General features: G+C 43.2%; 1 protein-coding gene across 7 annotated transcripts in view; it reads right to left on the bottom strand.

Moving 5' to 3' along the window:
- SFSWAP (splicing factor SWAP) overlaps window positions 1–20,830 on the bottom strand; it is an 81,019-nt gene that overhangs the window by 15,462 nt on the left and 44,727 nt on the right. For 6 of the 7 annotated variants that reach the window (XR_003515249.1, XM_027567070.1, XM_027567071.1 and 3 more), the window contains 3 exons: window positions 17,711–17,941; window positions 16,470–16,660; window positions 4,607–4,872 (listed from right to left, as the gene is read on the bottom strand). Coding sequence is in view for 6 of the 7 variants with exons in the window: in XM_027567070.1 (XP_027422871.1) it covers window positions 4,607–4,872; window positions 16,470–16,660; window positions 17,711–17,941 (688 nt within the window). In the remaining variant the exon portion in view is untranslated. The remainder of the gene's footprint in view (window positions 1–4,606; window positions 4,873–16,469; window positions 16,661–17,710; window positions 17,942–20,830) is intronic. The other variant, XM_027567072.1, reaches the window with a different exon arrangement.

Below are 20,830 nucleotides of genomic sequence, written 5' to 3'. Positions count from 1 at the left end.
TTCAGAATAAAATGTGCTGAGCTGGGCAGCACTAGAACCCTGAAAAAGGGCTCTGCTTAATCAAAACTATCGCACCTATGGAACGCTCAGACGCAGAATTCTACAATAAACTCAATAATCAGGAAAATGGATTAGTTTTTAATGTTTGCAAATTCGTAACTTTGAAATACAATACCATTTAGCGGTGGCTATGAGTATTAGATTTCTTTAAAGTGAAGAGGCTGTTACCAGTAGATTTCAAGTTATCTGGGAAAAAAGCCCATCTCAGAATTATGGGCCATGAGCTATGCCAGATAACACTTGGGTTTTATTTTGATTAAAGAAGCTCTAATGTTTTTATTCTATTAAGTAGGCTCTTAATATTGCTACCACGACACAGTTCAAGAAACAGGAATTCCATTCTTTCCTTAAATCATCTGTATAACGTGACCAGAGGCCTTCTTATAGAGATGCAATAGTCTGAATTCAAAAAACTTCAAGCATAATGCAACTTGGATATTTTTTTCTTAAATAACAGTTTGTTGTCAAATAAAAGCATAAGGAAACCTTTTGTCTGAATGATGAGATATTTATAAATAGCTGCTTCTACCAGTGTTTAACCACATCTGCGACCCACTTCTCCATTCCTGTTACTTCACTGCTCACAGGTCCTCATGGAACCCAACGAGTGTCACTGGTGCCCTGGCAGCAAGGATCCGGCACCAACTGGCTTGAATAACCAAGAGGATCCCAGGTTTTACTTCTTTTAACTTTTGAACTGTGGACCCAACTTCACTCACAAATCCTTCCTCCTCTCTTGAGGGGCTAGTGTCTCCACAGCTTTTCTCCCCAACACTATTATCAATGGCTGTGGCTCTGTCTGGGGTTACGACTCACTTCCTGGAAACCAGCATGTGAACTGTCTCCTCGTGGGAACATCAGTGTCCCACGTTCCTTCAAAGATCAGGATCAGGAGATAAACCACTCACTCACTGACTAGATATGCAGTTTATCAGTGGAAGAAGTGAGGAATTACAAATTTCAAACTAAAATATGACCCCAATTTGGCCCACCTGAGTTCTTTTTGAACATTAAATGTAACTATTACAAAAGCCACGTTAACCTCCAGCCTCTCCTTGAGTGAAAGCCCTGAGGGAACTTTACTTGAGGAAGTGACACAAGGGCCCATTATCCTCCACAGAGAACACCCCAAAATGTGGGGGTGCAGAGTTCTACCTAGAAACCTCCCCTTAGACACAAACTAACCAATGAAATGACACCACAGGTGATCTTATTAAAAGCTTTACAAATAAATTGAATTTCAAGCTTTAGTCTCATTGAGTTTAGTTTTAAAATACCTAAACTATTAAAACTGGATTTTAATTTTAGGCAGTAAATTGCATGAATACATCTTTATCCCATTAAGATATAAAACCTAATGTGATATAAAAGCAGAAAACAACAGAGAAAGAAGTCTTATACTTTAATCAATGTTGATTTAAAAGACACTAAATACTGCCTTGCGGTAATCACTGTGCTTTCTGAGAAGCAACAGACTGATTTCCAAAACTAAAGATTTTTCTATGACTAATTCACCTTTGGAGAGCCCGAGTCATCAGTAATTTAGACATACTTGATAAATGGGACTTCAACCACACAAGCATTAATATATTAACATAAAAATTACTTATGATAGTAAAGCTTTTTAATCTTAACTTTCTACATTTTACATAGGACTTTAGTAATTTAATATACAAAAGAAAATATATTTCAACTGTAGCATCCTACCCCAAGCAGAAATATTAACAAAAGTCATTTTACTTGAAGCTGGCAGTAGTCTTTTTAAAACAATCGATTAAATTGTGTCAGGCCCAAGAAACAGTCTGATATATCCTATGTAGACATTATGTCTGTAATGGGTTATTCTATCTGAAAAGACAGTTAAAGAAATAATTATGATAGTTATCATTAGCAACCTCAATATTTTGGTTAAAATTTAATTTTTTTCTTTTACATTTCAAACAATTCATATTACCAAGAACACCAACCTCCCTCATTTCATAACTGCTGCATTCGAAATTCAGTTGGGTCCCTAGAAATTATTAATGTGAGCTTGGATTAAGAAAGCAGGTCTATAACCAGCTTAGAAAAATATATAGTTTTATCAGATAAAACTCACTCTTCTCAGAAATAAGAGCTGAGGCAGGATCCTACTTGGTGAAGGTAACTTATGTCGCTGGGACCCAGAGACCAACCACAGGACAGGTGGGCTCCTCCATATATCCAACCAGACCTGAAACCCACTTCAGCGCCCTGAGTTCAGAGGTGGTCTGATTTCAAGCAGCATCACTGTCACATACAAGCTTTCAAGGCAAAACTTCCTGGACAAATACTTTGAAGGTTTTGTTTTCTAATAGTATTTTTAAAAAACAATTTATAATAAAGTTGCACTTTGCCTTGATACTTTATTTAAGCTGTAAAATCAAACACCAAAGATCTGCTGATTTAACTAAAGTCAGCTGATTTAACTAAAATTAACTGAAAGTATCACATAGATATTACTGTATGTGTGTGTCTTAGTCGCTTAGTTATGTCCGACTCTTTGGAACCCCATGGACTGTAGCCTGCCAGGCTCTTTTGTCAATGGAATTCTCCAGGCAAGAATACTGGAGTGGGTCACCATTTCTTTCCTCATAGATACTACTAAGATTTTTTTAAAAGTTTGAGAATTATGAGAATACTCAGCTCTCTTTACACATAAAATACTTTGTTGGTAAAATTAAGGTAAAATTGTCGGCCTGCCATCACAGAACTCATATTAACAATTTTTTAATCTTTTTCTTTAACTGAAAATTATACACTAAGGATTAGGATTTTGTTTCTTGCACTTGTCAGCACTGAATATATGAAAACAATATTAAATACACTTGCATATAAAATATGTAAGTCTAAACAATATAAAATACACTTGCATATAAAATATGTAAGCCTATTCTAAAATAAAAGCTATTTTAAAAATACTAACATAATATACACAATGACTTACTCTACTATAGATAGTCAATAAAAACCATGGAAATCCTAGAGAGTTGAAATTCCAAGTGTTTCATGAACACTTCTAGTTCTGAACAGACCAACCTGGGGAAAAGTCTGTGGCCATCAGGTCTGACCAGATGGGTTCACCTAAGAACCAGGCACCCGCACCTACTGTTTGTCTCAGCATGCACCACGAAAACCAACTCATTTCTTACATAAGAAGCGACCTAAGGAGCCCTGAGCATTATCAGGCCCCTAGAAGGGGATTTAGGAGTAGATTATAATTTCTTCTCTTTGAGCCCTGAAATAAATGAAATCTACAAAGGATTTTACTGGGTATGGTTATTATTCATAGGGCTTGTACAGGTCTATTTACTTCCACTATAAGAAATTTTTTCAAATAAGAAACCCTAGTTTTGATATATACATACAAGTTCCTGGGGACTTTCAAAAATTGGAAATATGTCAGCAAAGTTGTTCATTTAATTAAACAACAAGGTGTGTGTGTGAGAGAGAGAGAGAGAGGGAGGGAGAAGGAGAGAGAGGGAGAGCAAGGGATAGAACATATAAAGAACTAGCAAAAATGCAGAGCCAAAGATCAAATTTATTTATCGTGGAGGTAAGCCTAATTTCATTGTAGACAAGGGTAAATACTTGTCAAGCCTTGAAGGTCTGGTCTAGGTAAAAACTGGGAAGCATGTTGTTTTAGGGTATATTCAAGAAAGGCTAATGTGTATACAGTACAGTTTTTTTAAACATAAAAAATAAAAAGTATAGGGCCATCTGCATTTTTCACATGGAAAGGAAAGAAAACATCAATTGTAGAAGTAGATTAGTACAAGTGCTGTGCTAGAGAAACTAAGTCCAATTGACATTCAGTAAGAAATCAGAAGGCGTGAGGTAAGTTTTAAAACTAGAAACTTGCTTTTCTAAACCTCCTGTAAGTCAGATGCTTTAAAAATCAGAAAAGCACCTGCTTCACTAAGCACTCAATTCTGTGATCCTTACAGGTTTTCGTGTTTATTATTTCTGTTGCATAAAACCTTAAGCTGCTTCCTCAAAAGCTGGCTTTTGGTGGAACAGTGACTGTTAGTGGGAGGCTGGAGAAGCAGATTGATTGAGAAAGCAGATCTGTGCCTGTGTTTCCTCCTTTACGGGCACTTGCAGGTGTTGTGACAGTGAAGCTGAACACAGCCACAGTGCACGTGTCTCTCGTGTTGGCAGATACCCATTCAAAAGGAATTAGCTTGGGAAAGTCGACTCATTCACCAAACAAAACGCCCCCGACCCTGTGAATTTTCCACACATTTTCAGCAAATACGCTAGGCTTGCTCCCAAGACCTGTTAATAATTTAAATACCTCTCTTCTAAGAAAAACCTGGCAATAGTTGATGAATTTTGGAAAGTCAGGTTAAAAAATATTTTGAAGAGAGACTGCAGGACGCATCTCTGCGTAAAGACACGCAGGTGTGTGGGTCTGTGCTTGCGGCAAGCCGGGGGAGGGGAGCCCCGCGCCCCCTGCTGGCGAGCAGGAGCAGCGGGATCCGCCCCGCACCCGACGCCCGGCCGCGGCAGCGCCCTGCACACTCACCTCGAGCGCCGCGCTGTCCGATAGGCACTGGGAAGACAATGCTTTGCTTTTGAGTGAGACCTAGACCTGGACTTGGACGACGAATGATACTTGGGAGACCGCGATCTTGTTCGAGACCGTTTTTTGTGCTTTTTCTTTTTCCTCTCTCTTTCTTCTTCTCTCGGCGGGTCTTTGCTTCGGCTCGAGCGCCCTTCTGGAGGCTTCACGTCTAAAGTTGGCAGAGGTCTGCCTCCAGCCAGTAGAGGACACGGCACGGTACCAGCCTCCTGGAAACAGAAGCACACGTCCGGATCTCAGCAAGGAAGATAGGCTGTTTCAAAATGTGTGTATAAGATTCCGACTTTGGCGCTCTCTCATCTGTTAGAGCAGCCCATGCCTCCGTCTGTGGCTCTAAATATACCCCCGGCATCTCTGGGAGAATGATGGCTCCTCAGAGGCCAAGAGCACGAATGCCTACCTCTCACGGCCGAGCCTTCCCGTGCAGGGTCCCGTCCCCAGCCTGCCAGGCTCTGGAGGCTGGATCTGAGAAAAGAAACGCGGCACATGGAGGGCTGTGTTAGGAAACGAGCCCCACCTGCTCTTTCCTAAATAATTGTGACTTTCCACTAAAAAGGAGATTCTTCAAATTGCTAGCACTAGGTTTTTATGCATCTCTGCTCTGCCTGAACCAAAAGAGGTTCCTTTTTGATTAAAAAAAAAAAATTATTTGTTACTAGAACACTTTCTTTCTTTGTATGAGGTAGTGGATATTAACTTACTGTGTCGATTACTGCGTATTTTATGTAAGTCAGATCATGCCATGCACCTTGAACACACAGTGCTACATGTCAACGGCTAACTGGAAAATGGTCCCTCACCATCTGGTGCTACAAGGATGAAGTCACCGGTCACTGGAGTTGCTGACCTTTGACACCCTGAAAGAAGTTCAGGGCAGAGATCAGGAAAGAGGCCCTCTGTGCTCTGGGAAAAACTGGCAGAACGTGCCTTCAGATAGTTAGACCTTTACAGGAGAAGATTCTAAGAGCGATTCTTGTACCTCCTCATGCCTGGAAAAGCACTAACATTACTAACAGAGACATCTGCTCCTCCTGATAAGCAGCCATCTTCCGCCAAAACGTGTGTTTCACTGCACATTCCGCTTCACCAAACTCACATATACATGGACCCTGCCCCCCACCTCTCAAGAGCAGTTCCTCAGAGGTCTGACAGGCTGTCTCCCCAGGCTATCATCCTCATTTTTGTCCCAAATAAAACTTGATGTGCACCTTTTCTCAGGTGACACAATTATACCTCAGTAAAACTGAAAGTAAAAAAATAAAGCCACTAACAGGAACCACAGACAAGACAATCCCATCAACGCAACCCAGCCTTACTCCACATGTATCAACACAGCAAGGAATTTCACTTAATGGGTTATCAGTCTTCAGACCTCTGTATCCAAGTATGACAGACACACAGAGTACACAGATCTTAGGGCTGCTGCCTACTGAACTTTCATGTCAAGACACCAGCGCATACATCCAGGAGCCACCACTCTCAGCAGTGTGCATCCAGAGCAGTCCCATTTCCAGAACTTGTTCACTACGGTCCAACCAGGAAGGCAATTACTACTCAACTTTAAAAATGATGTGGTAGTCCTATTTTATTGACATTAACATTGTCCATGTCACAATGTAAGATAAAAAAAAAAAATTTACAAAAAACAAAAACAAAAAAGCCACACATAAGAAAACCACAAAAAACACCCCTAAACCTCATTTCATATTTGCAATTGCAGCCACCCCCTTCAGCCCCTTTCCCTCATCCTGAGCAAGGTCGTTTCCTTGATTCAGTTTACATGAGTTTTAACTACAGCCAGTAAACACCATACACAGAGCGACACCGAAGAATCTGGAATTTATCATTTTGTGCCTCAGAATTTTCAAGCTGTTAAGGTTCATGAAAAAAAAAAAAAAAAAATCCCAGGCAGGGGCTGCAGCCCCGAGTGGGTGCAGCTGCTGGCGGGTGGTGGGCTCTAGCAGGCCTGGCTTCCCTTCTCCTTGGGTCCATTTGGATAAGGCCAACTGGATGAGGCAAAACAACACTTTGTGCAAATGATTCTTCTGAAGCTATGCTTCTTCCCCTGACTTGAGAGGAACCGTGATGGTGGTCTTGTGGGACAGCCACCAAAGATATCGCCCCTCTGATACGGGCATGCCCAGAGAACAGGGCTGCCTTCCTGCCAGCCTCCTGTCGTTTACACTCACAACACACTGTCTTCACATCTTTCATTCACTGTGAGCTGAGAGGCAGTGGGGCTGAGAATCGCTCAAGAACAATATGCCCTGCTCCCAAAGCAGTTTATTCCCATGAAAATACTCTTAGTAACCAGGCCCCCTGTGGAAGGGCACATAGCCGCCTGGTGTTCCTGTCCGGCCTTCACTCTTCTCCATCGTGGCAATGCGGCCCAGGGCATTTTTAAGGTTTTGCTTAAACTGTCTCCAGGGAAACCATTTCATCATGAGACAGTTCTTCTTATCAAAAATGTCTTTCTTACTTCAAATTATTTTAGTGCAGTAATATGTTTCTTCCTTTTTTTTTTTTTTGGTGTCACTTGGCATGGCTTGAAGGATCTTAGTTCCTCAACTGGGGATCGAACCTGTGCCCCCTGCAGTGGAATCGAGGATTCTTAACCACTGGACCGCCAGGGAAGTCCTGCAATAATATTTTTTCAGGTTAAAATTTAAAATAATTGGTTGTTGTTAAACAATTCTAACATGTAGATACAAAACTTTATATATAAGAACACCTAATTCCCACTCTGGCACTTCTAAACACACATACAAAGTGATACAATAAATTTAGACTAATAAAATGTAGTGAGTTTTCTAACTTTAGAGGTTGGAGGAAGGGAAATGCTGCCCCCTTCACCCCCACATCCATCGGCTTGTAGAGAACTCTGCTGTTGCCAGGCTGGAAAACCAGCTTTTAGTGCATTAAAAAACCCCAATAACCATGGACTCTAAATTAGGAATATATGTAGGTCTTCTCAGGTGGCACTAGAGATAAAGAATTTACCTGCCAATGCAGCAGATGCAAGAGATGTAGGTTGGATCCCTGGGTCGGGAAGATACCATGGAGGAGGAAATGGCAACCTACTCCAGTATTCTTGCCTGGAGAATCCCATGGGCAGAGGAGCCTGGTGGGCTAGTCGACACGACTGAGCACACACACACACACACCCCCCGCATGAAAGAGTGAGATGGAACTGGGGGTAATAAGTCACCACTAAGAATTTCCAGGCCAGCACACGCGAGGCCTCTAGGAATGCTGAAGGTCAGGGCCCAGGGACCACAGGGCAGTCGGGGCTGCTGTGGGGAATTTCCCTGGGAACCAGAGAGCCCGTTTTAGGAGAACTGAGACTCCATCTTTTATCTAAGTGATGGCTGAATGAAGAGAAACACAGGATGGCTTTCTCCTTCTCCAGCACAGGGGACAGAAGAATGGCACTGACTAGTGATAATGAGCGCTGCACTAGGAGGGGGAGAAGGGGAAAATATGTCCCCCTAAGGACATCTGCAAAGGACAGGAACCAGGGGGACGGGGCGCTGCAGGCAGCCACACCAGGCCAGGAGGGGGAGAGGCAGCTCATTAGATGAATCCCTATTTATACATTACTGCCAGCCTGATGACTTGTATCTCTGAGCTTCATTACTGCTTCTGCTGCCTTTGTCCTAATGCCCATCGTTAGTAACACTTATTTTACCACTGTGGTTATCGTTTATTTCATTTTTAGGCGAGGGAATAAGTAAATCAATATATTAAAAATATAACTTGCAATTAAGTCATAGATCCATTTATTCTAATAAAATGATCTATTACCCTTCACCATTAAAGTAAAAATCAGCAACTTGGGGGTGGGGGTGGGGGTGGCGCTTGGCTGGGCAGAATTAAGATGACGCATTCTGATGACCTCACTGTTTTTTCAGCTTAAAAATACAAAGAGGACATTAAAAACCAAGCAGTTAGACTTGAGAATAACAAGAGAACGGGATAACCAATCCTACATGCCAAGTGGTAGCCCCCACAGTGGTGGCTCCAGGGGCAGGCTGTGTGCGCCAGCATGTCTCAGCAGTCTGGAGATGTACGTTCTCCGCAACATGCCAGTGCTTCTGAAACCCAGAAACTTCAAGATGCATCCTACAGCCCAGGGCAGTGGCTCTCGTGACCGCACCTGAAGAAACAGACTCAGGTCATGCCTCTCATGCAGGGTCACCAGCAGTCAAGGGAGAAGCCCAGTGTAGCCCACAGGGGTACCTATGCCCAGAATGTAAGTAAAAATGCAGAGTTTAAGAGACTTGCAGAGATGCAGGTGCTCTACCCAAACATAAGCAGGAGGACCTGGTCTCCCAGGGCCCCCATGACTGCTCCGGAGGTGGGCTTCTTGGCCTCCAGTGTCGGGGAGCATCCCAGCACGTGGCACACGACAGGGCAGGGGTGCATCCTGGCCTCTCCGACTACACCAAAGGCGTTCCTGTGTGCACAGGTGGTGGTGGGGTACACACTCCAGCAACACAAAGGAAGTAGTTCATGGATATTTATGACACAAGCCATGGAACTACTGGGTTGGCCAAAAAGCTCCTTTGGTTTTTAAGTAAAAACAAAAGATACATTTTTCATTTTCCCCAAGAACTGCATTGAACAACATACTCATCATTCTGTTCTACTACCTTCTACTGTTTTCCAGGCAGTTTTGTAATCCCAGGGATTCCCTGGTGGCTCAGAGGGTAAAGAGTCTGCCTGCAATGTGGGAGGCCTGAGTTCGATCCCTGGGTCAGGACGATCCCCTGGAGAAAAAAATGGCAACCCACTCCAGTATTCTTGCCTGGAAAATCCCATGGATGGAGGGGGAGCCTGGTGGGCTACAGTCCATAGTGCTGCCAAGAGTCAGACATGACTAAGCGACTTCTCTCACTTTTGTAATTCCATCTTTCCAACACTTTTTATCTTTTTGAGCCAGGTGCCTTTTATAGTCTTTCAGGAAACTGAAATTTTTTCCACTAAGAGAACTTTGTAAAGACTGAAATACATGGACATCTGAAGGTGCAATATCTGGTGAATACAGCAGATGGATCAGAACTTCTCAGCCAAGGAAACAGCTGCCTCCTCAGCCAGGTGGTTTTTGCCTGATCATTAAGAAATGCGTGATCTTGTGTTACCCCAATGGAGGATTATTTGTTTTCTGTCGACTATTTCCAGACGCTTTTTGTTGAGTGCTGCTTTAAGTTTGTCTATTTGAAGCAGTACTTGTTGGAATTAATCCGTCTGGTTTTCCGGAAGTAGCTCATAATAGAGGACTCACCTCCAATACTACTATATACACAATATCACTTTCTTTGAATGAAGACTGGCCTTTGGTGCATTTGGCCTGCCTCATGATCTCTTCTGTTCCACATTATTGTATCTACTTTCATCACCTGTCACAATTTGTTTTAAAAATGGACTGTTTCATTACATTTCAGTAAAGAATTGCATGGGGAAGTATGGTCAAGAAGGTTTTCTTGCTTAACTTACATGGAGTCCAGACATCAAAGTGATTAACCCAACCAAGCTGGTACAAATGATCCTCAGTGCCTGATTTGAATATTTTGAGTATGTCAGTTATCTCCCAGGTGGTATAACATTGATTGTTCTTAATTAATGTCTCAATTTGAAAGCTATCAACTGGTCTACCCAACTATGGAGCCTTGTCTAATGAGAAATCTCCAGCACTAAACTTCAAAAACCACTTCTAACACATCTGATCTGCTGCAGCACCTTCTCTATACACTGCACACATTTTCTTTTTTGGCATTTCAGTTGTATTTTTTATCTTTCTTGAAATAATAAAGAATAATATGCCGAAAATGTTTTTCTTCCATCTTCAGTATTAAAATGGCTACACAGAAATTTATCAATTTTTATTTTATTTTTTTTAATGCACACTGATTTTATAACAGCTGTCACAATACAGACCTGGAGTGTGTGGCCAGCCAGGGGAGGCTGGGCCTGTGGATGCATCCTTGAGATGCCTTGTGACGTCCTGTGAGCTAGGCTACCCTCACAACTCAGAAAGCAAACCCAACTAGTTAGTGGTTTTGCTTAAGTCGTTTGAGGGCAGTAGGGTAGGTTTCTAGCATGTATAATATAGAGCCCTGACTGACGCAGCAATATGGATTTTTAAACTACTGGCAAAAAAGAATGAAAACCCAGCTAGCTCTGTAATGTAGACCGTGCTGTGGTGGTGGAAATGTTCTGTTTCTGCACCATCTGCTGCATTTAGCTACCGGTGGCTATGGAGCACCTGAAATATGGCTAGTGTGGTCAAGGACCTTAAGCCCAAATTTTAATTAAGTTTAACTGAAATTGCCAGGGAGTCCCCTGGTGGTCCAGTGGTTAAGACTCTGCCTTCCAATGCAGGGGTTGCAGGCTTGATCCCTGGTCTCTCCCACATGCCTCCTGGCCAAAAAAATCAAATCATTAAACAGAAGCAATACTGTAATAAATTCAATAAAGACTTTAAAAATGGTCTACATTAAAAAAAAAAAAAAAAAAACTTTAACAGAAACAAAACTGAGATTGCCACATGTGGTTAGCAGCTACCATACTGTATAGTGTATATCCTGAAGGAGGCAAATGACCCGTTAATTTATACTATAAATTATATGAATAACCTGAGAGACTAAGCCACTGCTGAGTCAAGACCTTCCTTGCAGCCCCACATGTCCTGTGTCTGGTTTCTGAAGGTGTCTGGCTAAGGCCCTGCACACAGTGACCTGTGAGAAGCTGCCCGTGATGCCCACAGGAGACACAGCAACAGAACCACATGGCAACCAGTGCCAAACAAGCAAAGCGGCCTCTCAGGGACGGAATGTTAATATTACACCAAGGATGACTAAGGCACAAATCATCATGGGCAGTGGGGAGAGCATAGGCTGGTTTGAGTTGTGAGCGGGCAAAATCAAAAGGAACTTTAGAAAGATCAGATACTCATAGGCGTATTTAAAAACTGACATCCCTTTTGTTGGTAACACTGAAAAATATTAATCTGTCTTTGATCACAATGAAGTATTTGTCAACAAGTTAGCACACAAACTAGCAACTACTATTTCCTGCTGTGGGAAAACAAATTGCTCAAAAGCAGACTAACACACATTTTAAAATAAAATCTTATTTCTGAAGTAACACTACATTAACTAGGAAATGGGATAATCATGCAAAAGACTCAAGGTAACGTTTGAAATCAGACTTTGAAATGCATCCTCTAGAACTGTATTTGCAAATTTCTACCCGTGCTGGGCATGCCCTGCAACCCTCCCAGCAGGGCAATGGCCCAGGTCTGACTGCTGAGGCCTCTGTCCAGATGACCCTGCATTTTCCACTCTGTTGGCACCCTCTCCTCCCCTCTCATCAGCTGTGTTTGCTTGGGCGTGCTGCTGCCAGCCTTGCCAATGCTACTCCATACATATCCTTCCCGTGGAAACACTGCTTTAGCTCGTCAGTGTCCCACTTGTGCTGCAGCCAGTGGTCCAGCCTCTCCCAGACCTGCCTGTGTCACTGACTTGTTCTGCACCTCCTCCACAGACCCTTCGATGCAGGGTTGCAGGCATTATCACTGCCTGCACAGGCTTCACCGGCCTCCCCCACAGGTGAGCCTCTGGGCCTCCTCGCTACTGTCACCTCTCCAAGTGATCCAGGTTCCTCACAGTCCCGGTGCCCCCTCTGCTGTCCTGGGGGCCCGGGGCCCTCACCCACACACTCAGAGCTGCTCTGCACCTTACAGGGCCGGTGTGGTAGAAATGTTCACGTGTAGATGCCAACCACTCAAAAGTGACTGGTTATGAGAAACAGGTTTCTAATTCATACCCCAAAGCTCCCGGAATTATCACAGAGGCTCAGCAAACATGGGTTATTTTTGTTCCCCTTTTCTTTTCAAACTCTTGCTGGACCTTAAACCTGGCAGGATCATTAACCTGAAAAAAGTTACTGCATCTAAACAAAGTACTGAAGTCTGTTGTTACCACGGAAATGATGCCATGATTCAACAGAGACTTGATTCAAAACTTCTGATTTCTCTTCATTTTGAATTAACAGTGCACGTGTGCACAGACACACATACACAAAATGGGACGGTATATACACAGATTTCCAAGTGCTACTCATGAACAGGTTTGTATATATTTTATACACCGCTTAAACATTTAACATAACTAGTATCTGTCCATGTCAATAAATACACTTCAAGACATCCTTAAAAGTTATACCTAAACATAAAATCACCTCTCCTAACAAAGAGACCAATGGAACTAACAGATAAGAATGTAAAAATAGACCAAACACAAGCGGGAATTTAGTATACAATAAAGGGAGCCCTTTACACTAGTGAGAAAAGATGTGATTTAGTGGTTTGTATTGTGCCTAGCTATATGCTCCTCAAAGTGAAGTAAATTCCCAGTGGGGCAGATTAAAAGACAAAAAAGAAACTGTTGGTAATGCTGATGACACAGAGCTAACACAAAAACAGCAGAGACAGACAGTCAGCCAGGAGAAAAGCAAAGGCCATAGAGAGTGTTCTCAGCAGGAGAACAGAAAGGCCGTGAAACCTGTGAAAAGTTACTCAATGTCCCCTATAATTAGAATATGCAGTTAAACCAAAGAGATAACATATTTTCCCACCTGTCAGACCGAGAATTAAGGCGGATGATAACCAGCGCTGGCAGGGAGGCAACAAAGCTATGTTCATACACAAGGGAGACAAAAAAACAAAAACGTGCCACCCCAGTCCGGGACCGCAATAATCACTGTAGGGCCTAATTTAATGGTGAATTAAATTTAAAAATCGGAAATGTAATAACAATTCCATGGTCAGGGATTTACTCTGTGGGTACACTCACCTCAGTGAGCGCACGAGTCACAGGAGCCATCATACAGTAAAACCCTGAGTAGGGCCCGTGCTTCCGAGAGCAGGGAGGAGTGAACAGCGCACAGCACATGCAGATTAGCTTGATATAAGGGCTGATGTGTGAAAGGACTGATGGTCATGCATCCAGTGAACAGTTACCAAGTGTTTATTACATACCAAGCATCACTCCAGATGTGCAAGCTGGTTTTAGAAAAGGCAGAGGAACCAGAGATCAAATTGCCAACATCCACTGGATCATGGAAAAAGGAAGAGAGTTCCAGAAAAACATCTATTTCTGCTTTACTGACTATGCCAAAGCCTTTGACTGTGTGGATCACAATCAACTGTGGAAAATTCTGAAAGAGATGGGAATACCAGACCACCTGATCTGCCTCTTAAGAAATCTCTATGCAGGTCAGGAAGCAACAGTTAGGACTGGACATGGAACAACAGACTGGTTCCAAATAGGAAAAGGAGTCCGTCAAGGCCGTATATTGTCACCCTGCTTATTTAACTTATATGCAGAGTACATCATGAGAAACGCTGGGCTGGAAGAAGCACAAGCTGGAACCAAAATTGACGCCACTGAACTCCAAGTCCCCTGGACACTGAAATAATACACCTGAGCAGTAGGGTCGGACATGTCAGCCTGGGAGTTAAGTGCACAGGAAATGGTCAACAGAGTCAGGGTCACCTGTCTCCAGAAGCTGCTTTAGACTGAAAATATTTTCAAGTGTGAATCTCATTTATGATAGCTGCCAATTTAATTCACGTATTTTGTTTCAAAGTCAGTAAAGATATCACCACCTGCAAGTACTGTTAACATTTTTGTTGAAATAGTTTAGTAGCTATAATCTTTCCCACTAGATCGACCCAATGATTTAAACATGAAGCATAAGCACTCATTTCTAAGGTACTACAGATTTAAAATACATGCTTGAAAAGAACACAGTGGGAGATGCCACAAAAAAGACAAACAGGGTACGAACCTAAGTCTCAGGCTATCTTGTGTTTATAGAGAAGCGATTCTGGTACCTGTGACAATACTGGCAGTACAGCAGACAGAAAAACTGGATTAAGGATGAATGACTCTGGCTGTGATTGAGTTTGCATTTAGACACAATTTTATTAGAAAATATAGATGCACCCATGTAGAATAATTGGTTAAAGTATCTATGTATGTGGAAAACTTTTAATTAAGTCCTTTATTCACTGCCCAAGTGACATCCAAACAATAAGGAAAATGAAAATAGCCACTCACACCCCTCCCGTGGAGGCAGTTCCCTGTCTTCCTAAGTTCCCTGCCCTGGTGCTATATGCATAATTTTTACAGCTGCAACCATAAAAGTGGAGCTGCTCCATATCCTGCCTCTTCTTCCTTTTACATCTAACGCAGTCTTAGTGGCTGCCAGTTTCACCCCTGCACTGGTCCAGAGGTCCTCCCAAAGCTGGGCGATGACCGAGGGTGCCTTCCTGTTTTTGGCCCGGTTGGTGGCAGCGAGGCCCTCCCCAAGGGGGGACGGACGCGTCTGAAGGTGCCATGTAAGCCAGCGCTCGCTGCTCCCCAGTCTGATCCAGCTATTATTTTTGAGGCCTCCTGCCAGATTTGAATTTCTGACTGACTCCTGAGGTGAGAAAGCCGATTTGACCTTCAACACAATGCTGAAAAATGCTGCTTTCCATGGAGAAACAAATAAACCTGTGGCTACATGTAGCAAAAATCAGTTGTGAATAATGGCTCTAAACTCTTAGAAATGTCAACGTAATTAAAGTAAAAGACGCACAGGGCCCGTTCTACATTACAGGGGAAAGAGCTGCAAAAGACATTTCGGGGACACTTGGTGAAGTGGCGTGAGCCCTGCTCTGAGTGGTCCAAGCCCCCCTCCACAGCCTTCTGAAGGGAGGAAATGGGCCAGGGGGCTAAGTTCTGGTCTTACAGCTTACGAAAGAGTTGTGAGGCTCTGACCTCACAACTTGTCTTAAGAGAAGATGACAGTGACCGTATCTTATCTAACTTTTCTTTTAATTGAAGTGCTGATAGTAACCTAGATCCCTGAGTAAGACCATAAGCCTAAGTGTGAGCTCAGGGTTGCTGTGACGGCAGGAACATGAGTGCTCTGGTGGGTCTGTCCAGGCCTGAGGTGGGTGCGAGGTGAAGTTCCGTTGATCCTGTGAGGTCACCACAAAGCACAGGCTCCCAACCTGGGCCCAGAGGCCTGGACTCTGACCCTGCACCCAGAATGTGGTGTGTGTATGTGAGTTATGGGAATTTTCATCAGACTCTTGCTGACGCCAGCTATACAGTACAGGCAGACCTCATTTTCACAGATACTATGGTTTGTTTTTTCCCAAATTGTTGGAATTCACAGATACTGTTTTGTTTTTTTTTTTTTTTTTTTTACAAATTGCAGGTTTGTGGCACCTCTGTGCCAAGTGAATCTATTAAGGCCATCCTCCCAACGACATATGCTTACTTCACATCTGTGTCACAGTCTGGTTAATTCTTGCATTATTTCAAACCTTTTTCATTATTTGATCTGTGATCAGCGAAGTTACTACTGCAAAAAGGTTACGACTTGCTAAAGGCTCAGATGATGGCTGGCATTTTTGGGCATCAAAGGATTTTTAAATTAAAGTATATATTTATCTTTCAGGCATATGTGCTTGCACACTTCAGAGACTACGGTATAGTGTAATAACTGTTACACACATGGGGAAACCAAGAAATGTGCGTGCCTCACTTTGCTGCCAGGTCTGGAACTGAACTCCATGGTCCCTCCACGGTCTGCCTGGACAGGCGCTCCATCCCACCGGGGAGAAGCGCAGGGGCTGCTCATAGCCTTCACGCAGCTCGAGAGCTGAGAGGCTGCAGGATTCACACGCAGGTACTTCTACCAATGGTGCTTAGTTCAGAGCACTGATGTGGACCCTTTTAAAACTCACCTCTATGCTGAAAGGACTCTCTTCAACTTTCCCGACTTCTGCTTCTGGCAGAGGATTTTTTAAGGTCTGTAAAAATAAAGCGGCTTTTCTTTTACGTTCTGCTTGGAGCTGTTTCTCCTTTGATTCCTTAGACGCTTGGGCCAGCTTTTCCCTGGCAGCAGCTGCCAGTCGATCCTCCAACTTTTGCTTTGCTTAAGGAATAAACAAAGAAAAAAGATGTTTAGAGCAAGCAGTATTGTATAAATACCTTGCTGTCTTAATTTTCACGGGCAGTAGCATGGCCGTGAGATACAATGCAGTTACTTTAAAAACATGAACATGATACTGATTTCAGGAAAGGTCAACACATCAGGCAAACAGATTTCTGAGAGAATTAGTTTATAATGCTTATTATTAGTACTTTTCATAAATTTACTTTCAAACTCAAAGTCAGAAAGCTGATGGGGTTCCATAGCAGTGAAACCTGGAATGATGAGACTCTTGGAATGGTTCTCATATACAACTGCCCAAACAGCCATACCAGGCAATGAACACTCTGTGAAAAGTGTTTTATGCCAAATGAACCGACACACAGTTGAGTTCACACGCAGTAAATGTAGATTTAGCAACACAGGCATGAACACACGTGTGCTGGGGAGAGGAACTACAGCATATCGCAAGTTCTAGGACCTCCTGTGGTTAAAGAGTTATCTTTTATCAATGCTATGTGATCTGTCTGTGTATACATAGAAAAAGCAATTCACAAAACCAGAAGAACAGTGCTTATTTTGAAAGAAGGGTAGAACACTGCTGGTCATGCGTCAGAGGCGAGCGGCGGCCACACTGTGACCCATCAAGACGAGCCGCAGTCTGAAAACCAGCAGGGGCCCCGGCCCCTTCAAGGGTCCAATGGTTCTGTAGGGAGAGGCCTCACAGAAGGGCACCTGCTGGCTCAAAACATTAACCCGAGCTGGGAACATGGGCTGAGCATTTGCCCCAGGGCTGCTATTAAAGCACTCTTGGCCACTCTCAGCTCCTCCTCGGAAAACAAATCGCCGAGGGCACTGCATCTGAGCTTAATGAACAGCAGTGCTCCTCACTTGACTGAGCGCTTCTCAGCTAAACAAAAACATCACACAGCTCCCCAGTGGTCGGCTTCCAAAGGCTGGAGGCTCTAGTCGGCAGTCCCGCGCTTTTGGCTTAGTAGGTTAATCTTGTATGTACATACTTTTCTTTTAAGAAGTTTAAAACATTTGACAAACCTTGCTTTGCTTCTAGCTCCTCCTGGGTAAGTTGAGGCCGCTTCTCCTCAACAACTACACAGGGTGGGGCAACTGCCGGGTTAGTGTTTGTAGCACTACTAGAACTTTCTTGGCCTTCTTTGCTTTCTTCATCATCATCACTGTCATCATCTAGCTTAACACGATTTTTTTCCAGGGGAAGTAGATCATTTTCTTTGGCCTTGATTGCAAAGCTTATTGGAGCAAATGAAGCTATTGAGAAAAGGTGAAAATGGTAATACATTTTTAAGTAACTGGAAGCACAGAGCAAAAATCTCGGCCCCACCATTCACATGAGCATCAGTTGGTGGGAGCAACATCTGGAGTGGAGCCACATCTTACGCAGAGGGAGGGTCTAGGGGCTGTACGTAGTGCCCATGATGTCAGAGAGCCTTTAGAAGGATGTCACACACCCCAGGCCAGATGCAGGGCACTGCAAAGCACTGGCTCCAACTCGGGCCACGTCAGGACGCACACACCGAGTGCCAGCTGGGGTCACTTCAGGGCCAAATGGTCAATTTCTGTTGATATTTTCCTTCTTTTTCTGGGCTCAGCACATAGCTGAGTTTCTGTAAGTAAGCATATGATGCGACTCCACTATTAAAAGTTACTTCTAAAAAAAAAAAATCCCAACTATATAAAATAAACTTTTTTTTTTTTTTTAAACAAAAGCAAGATAATCTCTTCCTTTATTCAGCAAACATTTGACTGGGTGCCTACTTTGTGCCAGGCATTATGTCAAACTATTCTCTGAACCTGTAAGACAATTTTAAACCAAAGATAACAAAAATTTAGGTGGTTCAAATTTTTTCTCTCCTAGAATATTTGGAATTTTTAATTTAAGAGAAATACAAAGGCCCAAAAGGAAACAATCTTCTTCCCCTTCCCCCCATCCACTCATCACTCACTCACTGGGTCCCTTCTTCCTCAGACACTAGGTAAATGGCTCCTAAGGACACCTAATTGGTTGTAATAAGATACTTTGTTTTAAAAACCATGTGTTATTACTGATGAAGCTATTCAAGTAAACCTCAATGAAGGGTGATTTTAAGTGCAGCACAAATGGGCTGACTCTGAGAAGGAAGTGGATCTGGGTTAATGAAGGCAGGTTCTGAAGTGGCTGGGGTTGTGAGGGTGAGCTGACTCAGCTGACTCAGCTGACCCCCGAGGCATCCCCACTTTCAGCATTTTATGGTTCCAAATCCATGTGTGACTTGAAGCTGGCAAATAACCCATTCAGCAACATATAATCATCTCTTGTCAATAATCACCTCAAGCTACAAAGCACACTCTAAGATGTTCAATGTTGGTAAAGTGGGCTTCCCTGATGGCTCCGATGGTAAAGAATGTGCCTGCAATGCAGGACACCCGGGTTTGATCCCTGGGTCAGGAAGATCCCGTGGAGAAGGGAACGGCTACCCATTCCAGTATTCTTGCCTGGAGAATTCCATGGACAGAGGAGTCTAGCGGGCTACAGTCCATGGGGTGGCTAAGAGACACGACTGAGCGACTAAGGCACACACAAAGCGCTTTTTTATAGTCAGAATCAAAGGGGCAAAATCAGTCTCTGTGTGGAGTATGCAATGCTATGCACTTGGACTGTGCAGGGTGGTGCACGTTCCTAATAAACCCCAGACAAAGAACACAGGAGGAAAAATACACTTTGTTGGGAGAGTCAATATTAATCGCTGTGGTTAAGAACAGCCCTTATCTTTTGGAGATACATGCACTCACACTGATGGATAAAACGCCAAGATGTTGGAATCTGCTTCAGAATATCCTAGGGGTGGGCTGGACTGAGTGTATAGATAAAATCAGTCCGTGCTGGCCACGGGAGCTGGACGCTCAGTGCTGCACGTGTGTGTGGTGACTATTCTGCCAGACTCTGTTTTTGCACTTGTTTGAAATTTTTCATAAGAAAAAAGTATCATAACATTAACCCTGTATTGCCTCTATGTCTCTTTAATAAATCAAAGTCAAAGAAACATGTCACTATAAAAGAAAACTTCAGTTAACTGTTAATCAGAATTACTCAAGTTAACTTGGGGCTAAAGTACTATATCATAAAACAATTTTAAAACAATTACTCCCCATCTTCAGGCCTCCAAACTAAAATAAATTCAACCAACAAATACATTAAAAGGAAAACATCTGGAACACAGCTTAATGCACGCCAACACCATGCATGTACTTTAAAGTGACTTAAAATAAGAGAACTGACTAATACGCAGTCTACACGCCTCACCTCACTTCACATTTGCGACCCCAGGAAGAGACAGAAATGAGCAGGCCTCCCTATTACAGATAAGGAAGCAGGTTAAAAAGGTGAAGTAACTTTCCCAATGTAGCTCAGCCAGAAAGCAGGTGATTAGGAATTACTTCCTTTGTAGAATTATTCAATTTACAACTATTGCTTCTACATGGAAGCTTATTCGCAAGTCACATCATAACATATGAAGAGCACTTCTTACAGCCTTCAGTGTCCTGTTGTGTTAGGAGGCAGCCCAGGCTCCTGGCCACCTCTCCCACTGTGTTCCAGGCCAGCCCTGTCCTCCGACTGGAGCTGTCGCCCGCTTTTCCTCGCCTGGCTTTCTTCCTCGGCTCTCCTCAAATGAAGCCTCTCCTCGGCAGGGCCTGCTGGCCTCTCCTCCTTCAGGCCACTCTTCACAGTTTGTACTGAGTGTGTGGTCTGCTCACCTGGAGCCTGGAACAGGCAAGGACTGCAGCACTAATGTGGCCCAGGTCTGCACCGACTCTCAGGAAACACTTGTGCGTGAACCCACAGTGTCTCGCCCTCCGCCTTCCACATCAGATATGCTTCCTTTCTTAAGGTCATTAATAACTTTTAACTTCTATGGTAAAATATGTTCTTGGTGGGAAATTGTGAAAACACAGGTGAACAAAATGAAAGACCAACTGCAATTTGGATATGGGAAAAAAACGATCTGAATATTATCAGTGGATGGTTCCGAGGCACAAACATGCGCATGTGCACTAATACAGGACAATGGGACCATGCTTTACAGGTTTTAGCCCGCTTATTATTTCCACTTAACAAGTGTAGACATCTTTCCATGTCAACATACATCATTTTAATAAATG

The sequence above is a fragment of the Bos indicus x Bos taurus genome, chromosome 17 (genome assembly GCF_003369695.1).
Source record: "Bos indicus x Bos taurus breed Angus x Brahman F1 hybrid chromosome 17, Bos_hybrid_MaternalHap_v2.0, whole genome shotgun sequence".
NCBI lineage: Eukaryota > Metazoa > Chordata > Mammalia > Artiodactyla > Bovidae > Bos > Bos indicus x Bos taurus.
The sequence above is the reverse complement of the archived record's forward strand: the minus strand, read 5'-3'. Positions and strand labels throughout refer to the sequence as shown.